Source organism: Liolophura sinensis, chromosome 6, assembly GCF_032854445.1.
Source record: "Liolophura sinensis isolate JHLJ2023 chromosome 6, CUHK_Ljap_v2, whole genome shotgun sequence".
NCBI lineage: Eukaryota > Metazoa > Mollusca > Polyplacophora > Chitonida > Chitonidae > Liolophura > Liolophura sinensis.
This window is the reverse complement of record NC_088300.1, coordinates 48,469,890-48,487,589: the sequence shown is the minus strand read 5'-3', so window position 1 is coordinate 48,487,589 and position 17,700 is coordinate 48,469,890. Positions and strand designations below refer to the sequence as shown.

Genomic DNA, 17,700 nt, shown 5'->3' with positions numbered 1-17,700 from the left:
TTGTAGATACATAAAACTTGAGTGTATATACACCAGTGTATATACTGTTAACAAATTTCTTTATTGAATTTCTGTACTATTCGTGATTTTTCTTTTTTTTCCACAATAACTTGTGTACAATATCGGTTGGACAAATAGACAAATCACCTTAAATGCACGTGCATGCAGGACAAACAACGCAACCTCGTTAAATGATTATTCAAGCCAGTGGATTCGAACACGAGATTCACTTGTCGCAGGGCATGTATATACGTATAGTCAGTATAACGAGCACTTTTCTTTTCTCAGTTATATATATTCAGATATATAGAATGAACTTCAGGCATATAGTGGTTAAAATAAAATGCTTTTTTTTCAGTGTGCAAGAAACATTTCTTTTCCCATTCATCCTCATCGTCATCAAGGGGGAAATTATTCTCCGTTTTGGGGGGCCATAAAGGGATAAAACTGCTATATATAGAATGCAATTTAAGACGTTGACTTTATAACTATGTGTGTATTTCTACACGTGCATATATATTTCCCGCCAGTTTTACGATATCCCAAAAGTCATTTATATAGTAATTATTTAAGCTTTAACTATTGCTTGACTCCTGTTTTGCGGTCACTATGGCTGTCATTGCACTGATCTAGTCTTTATTAATAGCTTTGTTGCAGCTGAAATTAGCTCTTTGTGGTTATATATATATATATATATATATATATATATATATATATATATATATATATATATATATATACACACACACAGAACCGAACGTTCCAATCAAGCGCGCACCTGTTCTGGTCTTGTCGCCATTGTTCCTTGGTCAGAACAATCAACGTGTAGGAACAAATCCTATTAAAAGGATTAAGACGGAAGTGTCAGTTTGACGATCTTGCATATACCCGATTCATGGCTTTCTACGGGAACTTAATCGTGAGCATGCATGCATTGTCTTCTTTAATTGATTGGTGAATTTAATTACGGGCTAAAAACTTATTGATGATCTTATACTGAATATATACATAACAAATCCATATGCCACATTTATATTTAAGCCTATATATGCACACAGTAATTTAATTTAGCTTGCGGAACTGTAGATAATCTAATCATTCATATATATATTCATTTAGTCCTATATACGTGTACGTTTAATCAACTTGTCATGCCAAGTATTTCAATGAATTCCTGATACCTTACAACGACCTCAAAATCAGATATTAACATACGTGATCAATAACAGCCAAGTGACCTCTGTAAACCTCCAATGTATCGCAAATTATAAATGTATGCATGGTCACTCCACGGTATACAAGAGCACGCAATAAGACGTAAGTTTTCGCTTCATTGTTTTTAATAATATTCACGGGTACGCGAGAATGTGAAAAAAAATGTATAGGACTGTGTTTATAAAAATGCTGTAGATTATATCGTGCATACATTTCTTGACTGATGATTTAATGAATGATCGGATGACAGCCATGTAAGCATATATATCTAGGTCGTAATATGACTAGCGATTATTATATATAGCACAAGTATATTTTGTACATATGCATCCACGTTCACTTTGCATGATCAGGATGTAACATATAGTACATGTAGCCTAAACTGTTCTACGCCCACGCCGTGGCCCAATAACATAAAAGGTTTCGCCAGAAAGTTTACTGATTTATTTAGTTAGTGTTTTACGCCGAATAGCATGATATTTCACTTATCCCATTAAGCGGCCGGTCGCTGTGAGCTCAAGTCCAGCTCATGCTGGCTTCCTCCCCGGTCGTAAGTGTGAAGGTCTTACAACAACTTGCGGGTGGTCGTGGGTTTCCCCCGGGCTCTGCCTGGTTTCCTCCCACCATAACGCTGGCCGCCGTCGTATACGGGAAATATTCTTGAGTACGGCGTGAAGCACCATGCAATCAAATAAATAAATAAAATACGATGGCGGCCAAGATTATGACGGGAGGGAGCCGCGGGCAGAGTTCAGAGCGCAGAAGCTCATGACCACCTGCAGGTTGCTGCGAGACCGCCCCATCTACAGCCGGAGAGGAAGCTGGCGTGAGCTGAACTTGAACTCTCAGCTATGGTGAGACGTTCCTGGGTCATTGCGCCGTGCTGGCATGCTAATCATCTCGGCCAAGGAGTCCCTGGGATCTTAAGTTAAGTTGCCTATAAGCTAATGTAGATCGGTCTAACTACGCGATAAACCTATACTGGCTATATGCACATCGATATAGGCTGATAGGCATATATGTCCCTCTTTATCGTATAGGAGACATTCATGTACATTTGTATATACAGGCCTACCCACATGTAGCCTGTTATGCAGACCAGTCATATCAGGCCTGCCGGTACTACGAGACCGGATACCGTGTCCATAGATAAATTTCTTGGCGTGAAGTCCTCATTTTAATGTGTTCACTTCTTAAAACCGTAAAATTTCGAGCGTTGCACGCTGTCAGCTGACGGCATACTTTTTTCATTTTGTCAATTCAGGTGTTAAAAAAAAGAAGCGTGTCACATTAACATAGGCCTAGATATGCCCATTCAGGCCTGTGTGTCTAGGCTATATCATAACCCAACACGGTAGATACATCTATTGTGACATAAGCAATGTGTTAGATAAATCAAGCTTGTGTCTCTGTGCTCGGCACATGTCCCATTTTTAAACTCAAATATCTGGGGATCAGTTCGCAGAGGTATCGAAATAACCTGTACGTGGAAGAATGTGTCGTGACATTTCTCATTGCAGCTTTAGATACACTTGAATTTAGTGCTGGATTACATGGAGGCCTCATACAACCAATCAGAGCGCTAAGTTGGTGTCACGTGACGAACCGTCTCTTTTGCAGACTGGCCCAACTTTGTTCAAAGAAAGATGGCAGATAAGAGATGTTGAGTTCGAAACGTGTTGATTTAAACCTGTTGTTATTTACCATGAAGATGATATTGTATTGGACTTTGTAGTGAAAGAGGGCATACAGAGTAGGTAGGTCGTTACTTATATATCGACTGAGGTCATAACATGTGCGAGTTCTTCGGAAATCAATGAATATTTGGCGACAGGTGCCCCGATTTTCAAATCTTGTTGACGATGACGGTTGTTGTTGATATGAATGCAAAGAAAAATGTTGACAAACACTTGAACATATGATAAAGATTTACCATTGACATTTATTGTCGTTTCGATTACATTTCACTTTTTCATGCGTTACTTTGGGAACGTGTATTTTGAATCTGAATGTTCGTTTTACCACTGTTTTTTTCAAGTCCCTGCCGCCGTTGTTGTTGCAAACATGTGTTGTTACATTACGTATATTATATGTTCGTTATTCTATAGAAAACTAATACATCTACGACGTGACTTGCGGACCTAGCCTGTACAGGAAATATTCTGCGGTTGTATCTTGTACCACAGGGATTGTTTCCTGTTATTTTTATTCTGCAGTGCCCATGTACTTCACACCACTTTGATATTTAAGTTTTAGTGGTCATATTTTAAGCCTGGCGTCATATGAGTGACAAATGATATAATTTTATGTTCATTTACATAATAATGACACGAAAACTTTTTTCCTTTTTTAACGTGAATATCCTGGTATATTAGAGTATTAGTTCGTAAGAATTGGGTATATGATGATAAGATGACTGTGTCATTATCATTGTCAAACTTGAGAAGTTTTAGAGAGATTAAATAGTTACTGTATAAATTAAGGTAAAACACACGACTGTAAACTTTCAATTCTGCAATTTCCTAGCTATTAATAGATGCTTTTATTTTTTCTGAAAGTGAGTAAGCACATGATTTCTGGTTTATAGGGAAGATGCATGGCCATCAGTCCCACTCCCGCAGACGGAAGAGGAGGCCACTCCATGGTGTGAAGAGTGTGGATGTTACAAGAGGAAAGACCGGTTACGGGTTCACAATCTCTGGGCAGCATCCATGTGTCCTCAGCTGTATAGTTAGTGGCAGCCCTGCAGAGAGAGCTGGACTCAAACCTGGGGACTACCTTGTGTCTGTTAATGGAGAAAATGTCTCGAAGGCTCCCCATGATAATGTGGTTCGGATGATTGGCACATCCACGGGAACGCTGACACTACAAGTGGCTGAGAATTATAACAGTTCAGACTCATCAGATGATGATTATCATGTAAGACCAAAGTCACGCTACCCAAACCGTGTCAGGCCAAGACATGTTATTGGTATGAGTCCTGATGCTAAAGTTCTCAAAGAACAGAGTCAGAATGCTAGAGTTGCTCAGTATGTGCATGAGAGTCGATCTAGAGCTAGTCACAAGGCAAGCTTACCCTACAGACGCCCTGTTTCATCGGGCAGTAGTCAGAGTTCACAGGGGAGACCCCATAGTCCCTTAGAGGGCTTTGTTCACGTTGACACTAAATGGGGCAGGCTTTCATCGTGTTCTGCATCTCGTCTACTGGACAAGAACAGCAAAGCAAGTACGAGTAGAGCCCATGCAAATTCAAAGTCATACTCAGCCTCAAACTTGAAATCTTCAGGAGACCGAGGTTTCAATGCTAATGTCCGTCCAGGTGTGTATCCAGGCAGGTCTGCAAAACCATCCACTCGTGTCAGAAATCAGCCAAACTTAAACTACACTCTCTCACAGTCTTTTTACTCCACACCATCACATGGCACTCACAGTGACATAGACTTGCCAGATCTCCCGGCCATCCTAAACAGAGAAGTTTTAGATCACTCGTCCAGTCTGTCATCGTCTTCCCGTTGTGAGGCTGACCCAGCAGCAATGGATCAGGATGATCTGAACTCCCATGACCCTGGCATCAGAGCTATTGTAGGTTACGTTGGCACAATAGAAATGCCAGGGCAGGACAACAGACTACAGCACATCAGAAATGCCGTTAGGCGGCTGAGAGTGGAGCAGAAGATACACACCTTGGTGTTAATGGAAGTGTTAGAAGATAGTGTGAAACTAACCAACACGGTGGGTAGCATAGTGGCCGAATACCCGGCTGATAAGATTTTGTTTAGTGGTGTTTGTCCGGATGACAAACGGTTCCTGGGCCTGGTCACATCGCACAATCCAGAGGACCAGACTTCCAGCAGCTCTTGTCACGTTTTCATGGTAGACCCAGAAATTCATCAGCACAGTGCGCATGCTCAGAAAGCTGCTGCTTTTAATATTCAGTGTTCCACTGACCTGAACACACAGGCCTGTCAGGAATTCCCTCAGACAGCAAGCCCCTTAGTCTCTGGTGTGTCACAGCTTTACAGTAACAGGCAGGGCGGGTTGGACACCGACGTCATTCGTTCTCAGATTTTTGCAGAGCCTGTTTTGGTCGCTGAACGACACCACAGCAGCAGTTCGAACAGTCATGACAGTGATAGTGGCTTAGGCTTCAGCAAAGAAGATAACCAGCTTAATGAACAAGTGTACATCGTGGACGTCAGTGCCAGTTTTGATCGTAAAGACTTTCACAGAGCCTCCCAGCACGACAGTTTGTCCGGCTCTGCTCCAAATCTTCACCATCTTTCTCCAGATGTGTCTACTATGCCAACACCGCATTACAGAAACTTTCAGCATCCTTCTACAAGTCGCCATGCTGCCAGGAGGTTGCTCAATGTGTCCTCAACCAGCGAGGAAAGCTTACACATGGCAGTATCCGGTAAGCTTAACCTGAGGGCAATGCCAGATCCCCCCACCCTCTGTAAGTCTCATTCTAACAATGCACTGGAGCTGCGTCATTCTGCCGAGAGCATGCGGAGAAGCATGCACAAGTTTTTGCAGGCACGACAGCATTATACTCGTGATGTTGCGGGAACCAGTAGTGACCAGGAGTCGCAACTCTCGTTTTCGTACCGACCAGACAACATCTCGCGTTCATGCTCTCATTCAAGTATCCAGCAGCGCCCTACGTCTGCTCCGTTCAAACAACTGACTCAGGGCCTAACTCTCATGAACAGTAAATTGTCTGCTGGGAATCTATCAGACAAACTCAGCCCCCGAGCTTTCCTGCCTTATGGCCCCACGGTTTGCTCTCCAGCCCCACCCATCCGCTCCCCGTCAGCCCCACCCCTAACGACACACCATGGCGACAGTGATTCTGATGAGGAATTTGACAGCGATTGTCTGGAGAAGAAGTTATCCCGGTTTGATCTTGATCAGACAAATAAACTCCATGATGACCATGAGCCCAGGAGATTTTCGGAAGGCTATGCTTTAGCAAAGAAGGTGAGTGCACTATTTAATTTTAGTGTACAACAGTTTGATAACTTAAGGGAAATATATTCTTCTGAAAGAATATTTCAAACATACATATTTTAAATATATTGAATTTCTTGAAAATCAATTCTTAATTTAATGTTCTATAGGCTGAGGTTACGTGTATAATTGTCATGGGATCAAAAAGTATGGAATTGTTCATCGGGTGTCTGTTTATTTAAGTAGTAAATTATGGAATTTTTAAGTAGTAAATTATGGGTATTTTAGGAAGCAGGGGAGATAACTCTAATACAACTTGAAAAATAAGTCTGAGCTCTGTTACATATTCTCCCTTTATACAACATGTTTCTACTTGTATTATGTGTGTTTATAAAGATACATATGTGATGTATATATGTATTCGTTCTTCAGAGTGATGACCTCAACAAAAATAGAGGTCATCCACTGTTATTTATATATAGTATATTAAAATTTTTCAAAGGATGAAAAATGTCAATTGCAACTCGTGCTAGTGTGTACACAGGCTCTTATACACATAAAAAATAATGTTGACAGCTTGTATACAAGGTGAAAAACTGCAGCAGGTCTATAATGAAAACTTTATGTTTATCAGGTTTCAATTGTTACTTGTAGTTAGCAGTGGATTAGCCAATACTCTGAGAGAGAGAGAGAGAGTCCAAACATCCTTTTTGGGTCCATTTTGTTTCAGCAGGGTGCCAGATATCATGTTTTCCTGTAGGTCCCATGTTAAAAGTGCTGAAAAGAGAAGGTCCAAATTGTGCTAATTTTTATGTGTCATACATGTATGTCCACTTGGAATGTACCATGGGCTGAATTATCCTTTTGGTAGTTTGTACATCTAGGTGTTGGTAGTGCATTGTACAGTGGATTTGTGAAATTAATTTCCTTATGATGCAAGTTGTTGACATATAATATTGAACCCAGTGTTAGCAAACAATTTATGTCAAGATTATTAGTTTCTGAGATTAGACCAGTCTATGAAGCATAAAAGTTCGTGTTCACAACGTATTTACTAAATACCGAGGGGCCAACATTAGTAATACTGAACTGTTCTACATGTAATTACATGCATATCTACTCTACCATTTAGTAAGATAAAAGTCCTGTTTTTGATTATTTGAAAGACCTGTTCATGTACACTGACATGTATTTTAGTGCCTAGACTGTATATTTATGACCGCTTTGTTTGCCAGATATGATTTATAGTACTTCAGTTCAATCGGAAATCATAGTGGTGTGACAACATAGAGGGATAGGCTTGCCAAACATCAATGGCCAGATAGGGGTAATATATGTACAAGTGCCATAGTCACTGTGCCAATTTGATTCCCATGAATAAATGGTCTTAGAAATAATCCTTATGCATTTGGAATTCTTAGGAGTTTGTTTTGTGTGTGTGTGTGTGTGTATATATATATATATATATATATATATCTACAGCCTAGCCTTAAATAACACATATGCACAGTGTAGTTTATATATATATATATATATCTACAGCCTAGCCTTAAATAACACATATGCACAGTGTAGTTTATGTATGTGGTCCAGAGAACGTGTGTACAGGTCATAAAGGTTACTTCACAACGGACAGGAATATGTGTCCACAAAAGTTATTAAGTTCTCATCAGTAAACAACGGTACCATGCATGTGTCTACAATTTACACATGTAGTGAGAAGAATGGTCAACCCTCACCTGTTTGTGAATAGTCTGAACCTCATTAGAGCTGAACTACATGGAAATGCTGCATGTGTTTATACAGAAGGTGTTTGTTACATTTGTGAAGATGGGATTTGTCAGGTGTAAAGAGTGACATCTTGGTCAAAGGTTCTGGTTGCACCTTTACATGTAATTTGACCAGTTAATATTCAAAGGCCTATCAGGATTGATTTGTAAACATGTTTATAGCTGTTAAGTTTTGTACATGTGTCTCACCTAACATACCAGGAATATGGACTTATTAATATATGTGCGTGTGGGGTGGATAAGGCACCATTAAAAGGTTTATCATACAACTTATCAGTTTTTACTGTGGTGTGAGCCAAGGATTTGAATTATCAAATTAAGGATTATCTTGACAGATTATCTTGTCTCAGAATAACCCGGCTCGTAGACCATTTCATGGAATTCAAGACAGCTTATTTCCCTTGACCTGATTCGTGATTTGTATTGATCATAGGCAGTTTGATTACATGTATGTGACAGCTTTGTTTTTCTGATTTCAAGACCATGAAAAATGTTGGGAGATGGATGTAAACTTTCGCTAGTGGATTGTCTCAGTTTGGTGATGTTGGTGATGTTAGGTGAAGGGGATGAAGCGTGTGGTTAAAAGTTGAGTCACTTTGTTTGCTGTGGCTTCCCACAAAGGCTTGCCCACAGGTGAAATAGCCACCACGGATGAACCCCTGTCTGAACACCTCAGCAAGCAGGTATTCAGACTCAGTGTCAAGTTGGATATTTACGTGTGCCAGGTATTGAACAATCTGTTTGGAATGTGGCCCATTTTATATCATTAAGCTGCGGGTATTTTCTAGCCAGGTCATTATGACAGGGCTTATCGGTCAGTAATTGGGGAAAAGATGCAGTGGCATTTTTGGTAATGTAAATACTGGCATCAGATTGAGGTACATGTGGGTGCTTTACACATGGACAGGATCAGTCATTGTCATGCAGCACACTGTAGGAGTATTCCAGTTTAGGTGATGTAGGTAGTACAGGTATTTGCTTTTATCTATACAGTATATATATATACATAGGTTCATTGCTGTGCATTTGAAGTCAGTTTATTTTAAACTCAGCACAGATTATGCAGGACAGAATTGAAGTTCTGTTTGCATGTACGTGTACCGGTATGTCTATTATGGATTGCGAGAGGTAAAAGAATCCTATATACACGCTACACCTTATGTAAACTAATGAAACTCAAAGCACACTCTGTACACTTCCCTCTGGATATTTTGGATGTCTTTCAAGAAATCATGTTTTCATGATACCGTTTCAAGGTCAGATTGTGGGCTACTCACTGTGAATCACTTAATGGTGGGTACAGTGGCCTTCCTTTCAGTAGTGGTCTGTTATAACATATCCACATGCATGTATGCCAGGCTTTTTGCACTTTTTTAAAAGGAATGAATTTGAATACACCTGTCAGTGGAGTTCTTCTAGCTGATATTACGAATGAAAGTGGTTGTTATCAAGAAAGTTTGACTGACCTGGGAGGGATCCTAGTGAAAGAGAGGTGTGTTGAAGACCTAACACTGTGGCTGTTTCTCTGTGAAGTTTCCCAAAATATAGGTACTTGTAGGAGTGTATCTTCCAATCTTCTCGTGTGTGAAGAAAGAGAGTTTTGTGATGATTGGACTCAAGTACAGATGTACCTGGACATACATTTGCAAGATATATAGAGAATGCCATATACATGTAATAGTATTCCTGCTAAAAACACTGTCGGAAACAGTCTGATTGTAATCAAAGGAGACAACGTTTGCTTCCGTAGGTCAGTGTGTATTTTGTTTGGAATATAGTATCTGCTTAAAAGTGACTGATGATATTTGGGGACGTCTTTCAAAGATGTGACAACAGTTGATACTGGGTAAATGAACCCGGAGGTTATATACGCCAAGAAGGAATAACAGTAACACAGCCATGTCATTGTTGTCAAGCCTGAAAAGGTTGAACGAATTGTTTGTGGATTCTACTTCAGTGGTGTTTCTGCAGAGGTCATATGCTGTGCAGGTAAGATTTGGGGGGGTGGAAGGGGGGGGGGGGATCTGGTCAGGTTTCTTAAGGTTTAATTCAACATCTGATTTACTGATACCAAGGCTTGTTTCTCTCATCACCCACTTGTGTTAATGCCTCAGCCCCTGGGATTAGTTAAGGAGCATTTATTCACTTGTTAAGCCTGGTTCAGTGGTAAGATGAGGCTCTAGTGAATTTTAGATTTACCCCTTGGCATTGCTCCTGGGGCCTTGGTGTGAATACACAGTTGACTGGCAGTCTTGCATGTCAATCATGTACATGTGAATTTGTTAAAGACCTCTCGTTAATTTTTTACTAATATGGCATGCATGCTAGCCTCCACATCACAGTTGGGTAAATTTGTCAGTGAGTTGCCAGAGGTTGATAATTTACCTTAGGTACTAAGGTTTTCCTCCACGTATTAAAACTGACTGTGCAGGTATAAAATTCTTTATTGTGGAATGAAAACAAAGGAAAGAAAGGAATCTAATGATGTTTATTAACTAGTATATCAATGGGGTTCTCTGGCCCTCTGCAAAGGGAGGGAATTCAGGTAACCCAGGAAACGGCAGTGTTGTCAGTGTCTGCCAACATGTGTATCAATAACAATGTTGATGATAACAGTGTTGATGATGTCAAGTTATCTTGAATGATCATTGCTGGCTTTGTTCTGGAAGTAGGTGGAGGGCCGAGCAGCTTTATGAGTTACAAGATTTCCTTCCCTTTGTAAGGTTCAGAGAAACCTGCTGTTTCCCCATGCCCCAAAATCTTCCAAATATGTATGTGCTTTAACAGTATTATCGTTAATAGGGATTGCACTTTCTGAATATAGCACAGATTCTAGTGCTGAAATTTGGCTGAGACCACTGTGGGTTTCGAACCAGCGACCTCAGAGTCAGGCACCAAATCGCCAGCAATACATGTCAACCGTCTAGACCACTCAACCAACAGGCCTTCCACAAAAGTAGAAGGCAGTTGACCGGTAGACTTTACAGCGAACATGCACCCCTCTGATGGTCACAAACGACGTCACTCCCTTAGGTGAATATATCTGTGCTATATTCAGAAAGTGTACTCCTATTAACGATAATACTGTTACTTAATCCACTTTCCAAATGACATCTATACCTATCTGATATATTCACCTAAGGGAGTGACGTCGTTTGTGACCATCAGAGGGTGCATGTTCACTGTAAAGTCTACCGGTCAACTACCTTCTACTTTTGTGGAAGGCCTGTTGGTTGAGTGGTCTAGATGGTTGACATATATTGCTGGCGATTTGGTGCCTGACTCTGAGGTCACTGGTTCGTAACCCTCAGCCAAATTTCAGCACTAGAATCTGTGCTATATTCAGAAAGTGTGATCCCTATTAACGATAATACTGTTACTTAATCGACTTTCCAAATGACATCTATACCTATCTGATGTATGTGCTTTCTTATACCATAAATTATTCCATATTGTTATATGGTGCAAAATTCTTGATAATAGTGTTTATGAACGTCAGTCAGTCAGCTCTGTGATGCAATGTGTTGTTCTGTGACCTGTCAATGTGTTCTCCTGTGACCTGTCAATGTGTTCTCCTGTGACCTGTCAATGTGTTGTTCTGTGACCTGTCAATATGTTCTCCTGTGACCTGTCAATGTGTTCTCCTGTGACCTGTCAGTGTGTTCTCTTGTGACTTGTCAATGTGTTTATGTGTAATCTAATGTCAAACAAAATGGGGAAAAAAGTCACAAGAAAAAAGTTTCCATGTTTTCAAAATTGCCATGTAGGTTAAAGTTATAACTTGATGTTGTTTGGTATACACCATACTCGTGAATTTCACATTTATTTACACTGGAGAGCATGCTCCTGATGAACTTATCCACATATCCATATACATGTAGAGTAATGCTATATTGATCCAGTGTAAAAGCCCTCACAGACAAGTCTGTTTTAAACTCTATCCAGACTTAAAGTCTCTTGGAAACTGTTTTCACAACACGTCATTAAGCTAAATTTAAAGAAGACTAGGTTGCGATCTAAGCCCATGTCACAAGTACAGCATGAAGCCATTTTGTAATTAATGACAAATTATGCTGCACTTTAAACTGAAGTTGCCTTTGAAGCCAGGCCTGTGAGATAAAACCAATTGTCATGACAAATTTTCTTGTCCTTTGGTATCTGACAATATTGAGGTATGTGTAGGGTTTTTTTTTGTTTTTTTGTTGTTTTTTTTTGAGAATTGTGGAGGTTATATATATCCCTTTCATCTAGGCTTAATGGGGAAAACTATTTTTTATGGAAGCATCTGAGCTTCATAGTACAAAGCTGGATGTTCTGGTCTTGGTGATGTGTGGCGGACCAGCTGGGGTGGAAATCTATGTTAGACATGTTACCAGGTACATGTACATCTTCACAAGATGTGCTGGGATTCCCGTATACAGCTAAAAAATCAGTCACACAAATCATAGATAATATGAATGTAACCAAAGACCAGTCTGGGCACAAAGGTACAGTTAGCACTGAGCGGTGGTGTCGTCAATGGTGAAATGGTTCAGCTTGCTATATCAGCTGAATTATGGAGAAATGGATGCGCTGTATGTCACTTAAACTTTAGCATTTTTCAAATGACACATTTTTGCTTGATTCTGATGGAGTCATCTACCTTAAAGGGGCACGTAACAGTCTGTGGTGAAGTTTGATTACTTTGTTATCAGAAAAACTTAAGTATGGGTATCAAAAGTGTCATTTTAATGTCTTTGTATTCTCCTCAGTGCATTTTTACATGCCAAATATTAGATGAATTACATAATAGTCATAGCCCAGTTAGAAACATCAGTCTAACTTGCCACAGCACACATGTATGTGTCTTTTTCAGTATGTAAATTTTGGTTCACTAAACACCTATTGTGTACATGTCTCTCCTATTAATATTAATTTAATAATGGATGACAAAATTTAGTTATTTCTTGTAGCACTTGCGTAAGCCACTTGGCACACTGTTGCATATTTCCTGTGACCTTGTGAGCTTTTTTTCATCAGCCACTCATTTTTGCTCAAGGCTGCTCTTGCTCCTCTTTCATATCACAAAAGAGCAAGGTTTTTAAAAAAGTGGAGAAAACAAAACCAGGGGTTGCCAAATTGAAACCCTGACTTACCTGTATGAGCACCTGAGTAAGGTGGTTCATACAGGTATGTATTTATGTACATGGACATCCTAGTGTCTGATCTCTACCTCATATCTGTGAAATGGTAAGAGTTACATGTAAAGTGGAATTAGCCACCCCGCCCTTGGGCGTAACACGACCAACCCAGCCAAAAAAAAAAAAAGAAACAAAAAGGCCCCTACTTATTGGGATTTTGATAAAAGTTTTTTCTTTTCTTAAGTTTTTCTACCACTATTTTTTTTGATCCCTATCTTCATCAGCTAAAATTAAGATAAAGGATTCCCCACTGACTGACCCTATTATGCCAAGGTCGGGTTGCGCCTAACAAGCATTTTTAAAGACTTCCGCCACCATACATGTACATGTGAGTAACAGTCCAATGTCTTCAACAGTTAACACACATTGCCTGGCATGCCATACTCGTTGGCTATTAAATAAAAACTTGGGGCCTCCTTGGCTGAGGTGGTTATCGTGCCAGGGTGGGGTAATGACCCAGGAGTCTCTCATCAATGCAGTCACTGTTAGTACCTGTCCAGTCTGCCAGCAACCTGCGGATAGTTGTGGGTTTCCTCCCACTGTAATGCTGGCTGCCATCATATATGTGAAATATTCTTGAGTACGACGTAAACACTTTCATAAATAAATAAAAACTTAGGGCAGTCAGAAATTTCCAAGCTAAAACAAAAATCTGCTGGATGAGATGTGAACTAGTAGCAAGATACATAGTGATTGATTACATCAGCTGTTGACACATTCAGTCGGTCTATCAGTATATCAGCATCCTCGAACAGCTCCACTTTCCTGTTCTGTGGTGAAGCTTAGCATGTGCCTAGCTGCCATCAGTGACAGCCTGACAGGTAGAAATGTGTTCCAGGCCTGTATGAGGTTTCTCACCTGTCCTGGTGGCAGAGACCAGGACAGGTGTTGTCATTACAGCTCTTATAAAATGATGTATGTGTCCTGTTTCCTGGGCATCTATCATACTCCATCTGCTGAAAAATGTTAGGACATTTGATTTACTGTTAAGTTTATACGCAAAGTCAAGACTAAAAGTCTACTAGCAATATTATTTCTTTTTATATGTAAAACATATAGACTTTAGTTTTTCTTCAGTGTCACAGAGCCAGCACACAATAATTGTCCTCAGTTACACATTGCAATAATGAAATTTAATGTAGATGTTCATGTTAGTTTTTTGTTGGTTGGGTGGATAGGCGAGCGGATGGGGTGGTTGGAGGTGTATGGAGAGATTAGGCCTTTTTGCAACCATTGGTGCCAGTTTTACACCTTGTCTGTACAAGCAGATATTGTGCATGTGTTTTCTTTAAACTAAATTAACATCAAAAAAATATTGAGACTATATAATGCGATATGAATGAACATTCTGGCATGCATATTATTACAGTTCATACAATACTATCTATTAATACACATCTTGTTAAACTCTTGTTGGAACCATCCACCTGTTGCACTTCTAAGCCAGCAGGCGTAACTAAAATCTAATGAAAGAAAGCTTTGTTGTGTCAGACATTTACTGTTGCAGCCTGAATGTCAACTACAGTGAAATTTTTGGAATAACACCGTGACTTTGTTTGTAATGTATGTATCTTCATGAAGTGTGATACTATATTAAAGCGTCTCCTTGATGAGGTTGACCCCAAACACACATGGCCTCTAAGTGAATTTATTCTCCTTGTTATGTGTCAATGAAGCCCTGTACTAATGAGGGCAGGACATTGTGGGGAGTTATTTTTGTGGAGGATTATCATTGCTGGACATCTAGGAGTTGTCTATGAATGTGGCTATAGTAGGTAAAGGCCTGAGGGGAGGCAGGGTTGCCAGTTTGTCCACATTAGTACCAGGCTGCTTAGCCCTCCAGTGAGGTGAAGCTGAGTGATTGACGCAGCTACCCACAGCCACATGAAAGTTCGGCTGGCTGCTCAGTCACCTCAGTGCTCAGGCTGCAGTACACAGTATGAGGCAACTGGTTAACCCAGCTGACAAATCACAGCTACTGGCATTCTCGGGATGTGAAGTCGTGGGTGACAGTTACGCGAAAGGCGTTGCATCATGGTGACGGTTGTGGCCCTGGATTCCCGTATCAACTTTCAAATCCATGAAACAATCAAGGAGAACGTTGTCTCTGTAAAGAGGACCTCGAGTTTCAAAGTGTCTTTCATGGCTGTGAAGTCGAGGATTATACCTAAAAGGTCTTACTCTTTCCAGCTGGTATGTTAACATACATCTTACATAGTCAGTGCTTTTCACGTCGATCACACGTCATGATTACATTCATCCATTATAGCCCAGAGTATTTTAATGTAGAATTCATTAAATATTTTTCTTGTGATTACTTCAAAATACATGTTGTATTGATGAAAGGAGATTTTGTGCATTCAGGTGTCATTGTTTTGCAGCCTTTCAGATTTTATACCATACCCTTTCTCAATGTAAATCAGTAGCCTGGCAAAGGTGGCACAAACTGCAAAGTTCAAGACCCAGTTTTACTAAGAAACTGAGTTGATGAAGCCCATGTGTGCAGTTACATTGTGCCTGTGATTTTTAATAACTCTCTTTCTGCTTGTTCCATTTTTACCTTTCCATTTGTGAATGTTTTATCAGAGGTGTCTGGCAACATTTCTGACATTTATTCCTAAGATTTATCATTAAGTGTACAGCAGACCTGCATAATTTTGGAACGTGTTCTTGTCCATTACAATGAGCAGTCTTTTTTTTTGTTCTTGCTATGCACGATCATGAACATAGTGATCATAAAGATGTACATTTACAGTGTACAGGAATCTTCTCGTGTACCTCTAGGTGTGTGACCTGCACATGTACAGGTACTGAGTACTAAATTGAAAATGATCGTTCATTTGTTCTCGTGGAAACTCTGACCTTACGTTGAAGATTAACTATTGCATGAAAGTCTATTCCCTGCACATGAATGATTATACATGTAGGCTTTTTTTTTTTTTTTTTTTTTTTTTCAACTGCTTCACTGGTTTTGTCCTCATCTACATAAAATGAAAATAGGTCTATGAAATAATGTCCGTCTAATACCATAGAATGATACCATTCTATGTACATAAACATTTGTAGGCTTCTTTTCATGTGCATATATAAGATGATCATTTTGGTTTGATCTATGCATTTACACTCAATACTGTATATGACAGTCCCTGACTTACACTGAGACAGGGCTAACAAAGGATATGAGTTGACACTTCTAGGATTAAATAATATGATGAAAAAACCTGTTACTTGAAGTATAATGCAGGTATGCAAATGCCAATCCATATAAATGCTGGCCTTGAAAGGTCTCCTTCATTTTTGATCATGAATGCTGTTCATGAATTGATTTTATAATGTAACGGAAACGGATATGTAACCATTGATCAAAAAGCTGACAAAAAAATACCCTTAATCTCATGTCACTTAATATGATTCACAGTATAATTAAAATTCCAAGTTTAAAACTTGGAGGAGACCTAGATGGAGATTCAAAATGTGCTTTTATGAATAATTTTCAAAAGATTCAAGCTTGAGGCTATGTGTTTTCAGATCTCTGTGGTGTCTAAATTAAAGGCTATTATTTTATCATGATAGAAAACTTGTGGCCCTTCCATATTTTATTTGATTTCATTGATTTTTGTATTCCCACAAATTAAAGCTGATGTGAAGATGTATGTTTTTTTTTTCACACAGGATTTAGAGTTACCATTCAAGATGTACATTTACATGTATTTTGAAAACATCTAGCTAATAAATAGGGTCTAATTTGGATCTTAGGAGGACATAAACTGTCGTGTCGGGCTCACTGTAGTGTGACATAGATTTGGAACCACTAGTAAGTTGGATTGAACTCAGACAAGTTCAAGTGTAATTGCAGATGTATTTTGCCTGTTACAACTGTTACCCCAATTTTACAGCCATCCCATACATGTTTTATTTTATATAACCACAAGTAGATGAGATAAATAGAAGTTGCGATCCACATATTTGTTATGATATACAAGTAGATGTGTATGGGTTAAAGACAGTTAACAAAATTGAATGAGCTGTGTCTGTAAAGTGTACACTATTTGAACACAAGAAAATGTTTTACAGTGTATTCATTTGATTGTTGTTTAATGTAATTAATGGTAAATGTACAAAAATCCAAGTCATTTTTGCAAAACAAGTGGTCTTCAGTGACGTAAGATTATGCAAAAGGCCGTGCGATTGCTTTAATGTTATCACCAATACCGCATGCACAGTTTAAAATGATACTACTCTATGTTGACTACGATATGACCACTGTATGTGTGTGGCCTTATGCTTAACATGAATAAATATGCAAACTGGGTGTCTGTGTTAGTGTTATTTTGAAAACAGTCTGCCATTATTTTAAGAGGGAAAGTAGCTGTGGCTAGGACCTCCTGTGTAATGTTACAACTGTGACATGTGCTTATTAATGTGTCATCTGTTGACAATTGGCTGGAAGAAAAACAGACCAGGTGCTGGTCTCTCAGATGTTGGATAGGAGATAGGAAATAAAAACATATTTTGCTGTTAAATATAGCAAATGCATCTGATACCTATAGATGTGTTTGTGTGTG

The 17,700-nt window shown here is 39.4% G+C and overlaps 1 protein-coding gene across 2 annotated transcripts in view; it reads left to right on the top strand.

Annotated features, from left to right (window-relative positions):
• The first annotated feature begins 2,845 nt into the window (after positions 1-2,845).
• Positions 2,846-17,700, top strand: part of LOC135466659 (regulator of G-protein signaling loco-like) — a 40,500-nt gene continuing 25,645 nt past the window's right edge. Inside the window, exons 1-2 of one of the 2 annotated variants that reach the window (XM_064744277.1) lie at positions 2,846-2,972; positions 3,803-6,195. In XM_064744277.1, coding sequence (XP_064600347.1) covers positions 3,808-6,195 — 2,388 coding nt within the window. In that variant the 5' untranslated portion in view covers positions 2,846-2,972; positions 3,803-3,807. The remainder of the gene's footprint in view (positions 2,973-3,802; positions 6,196-17,700) is intronic. The other variant, XM_064744279.1, reaches the window with a different exon arrangement.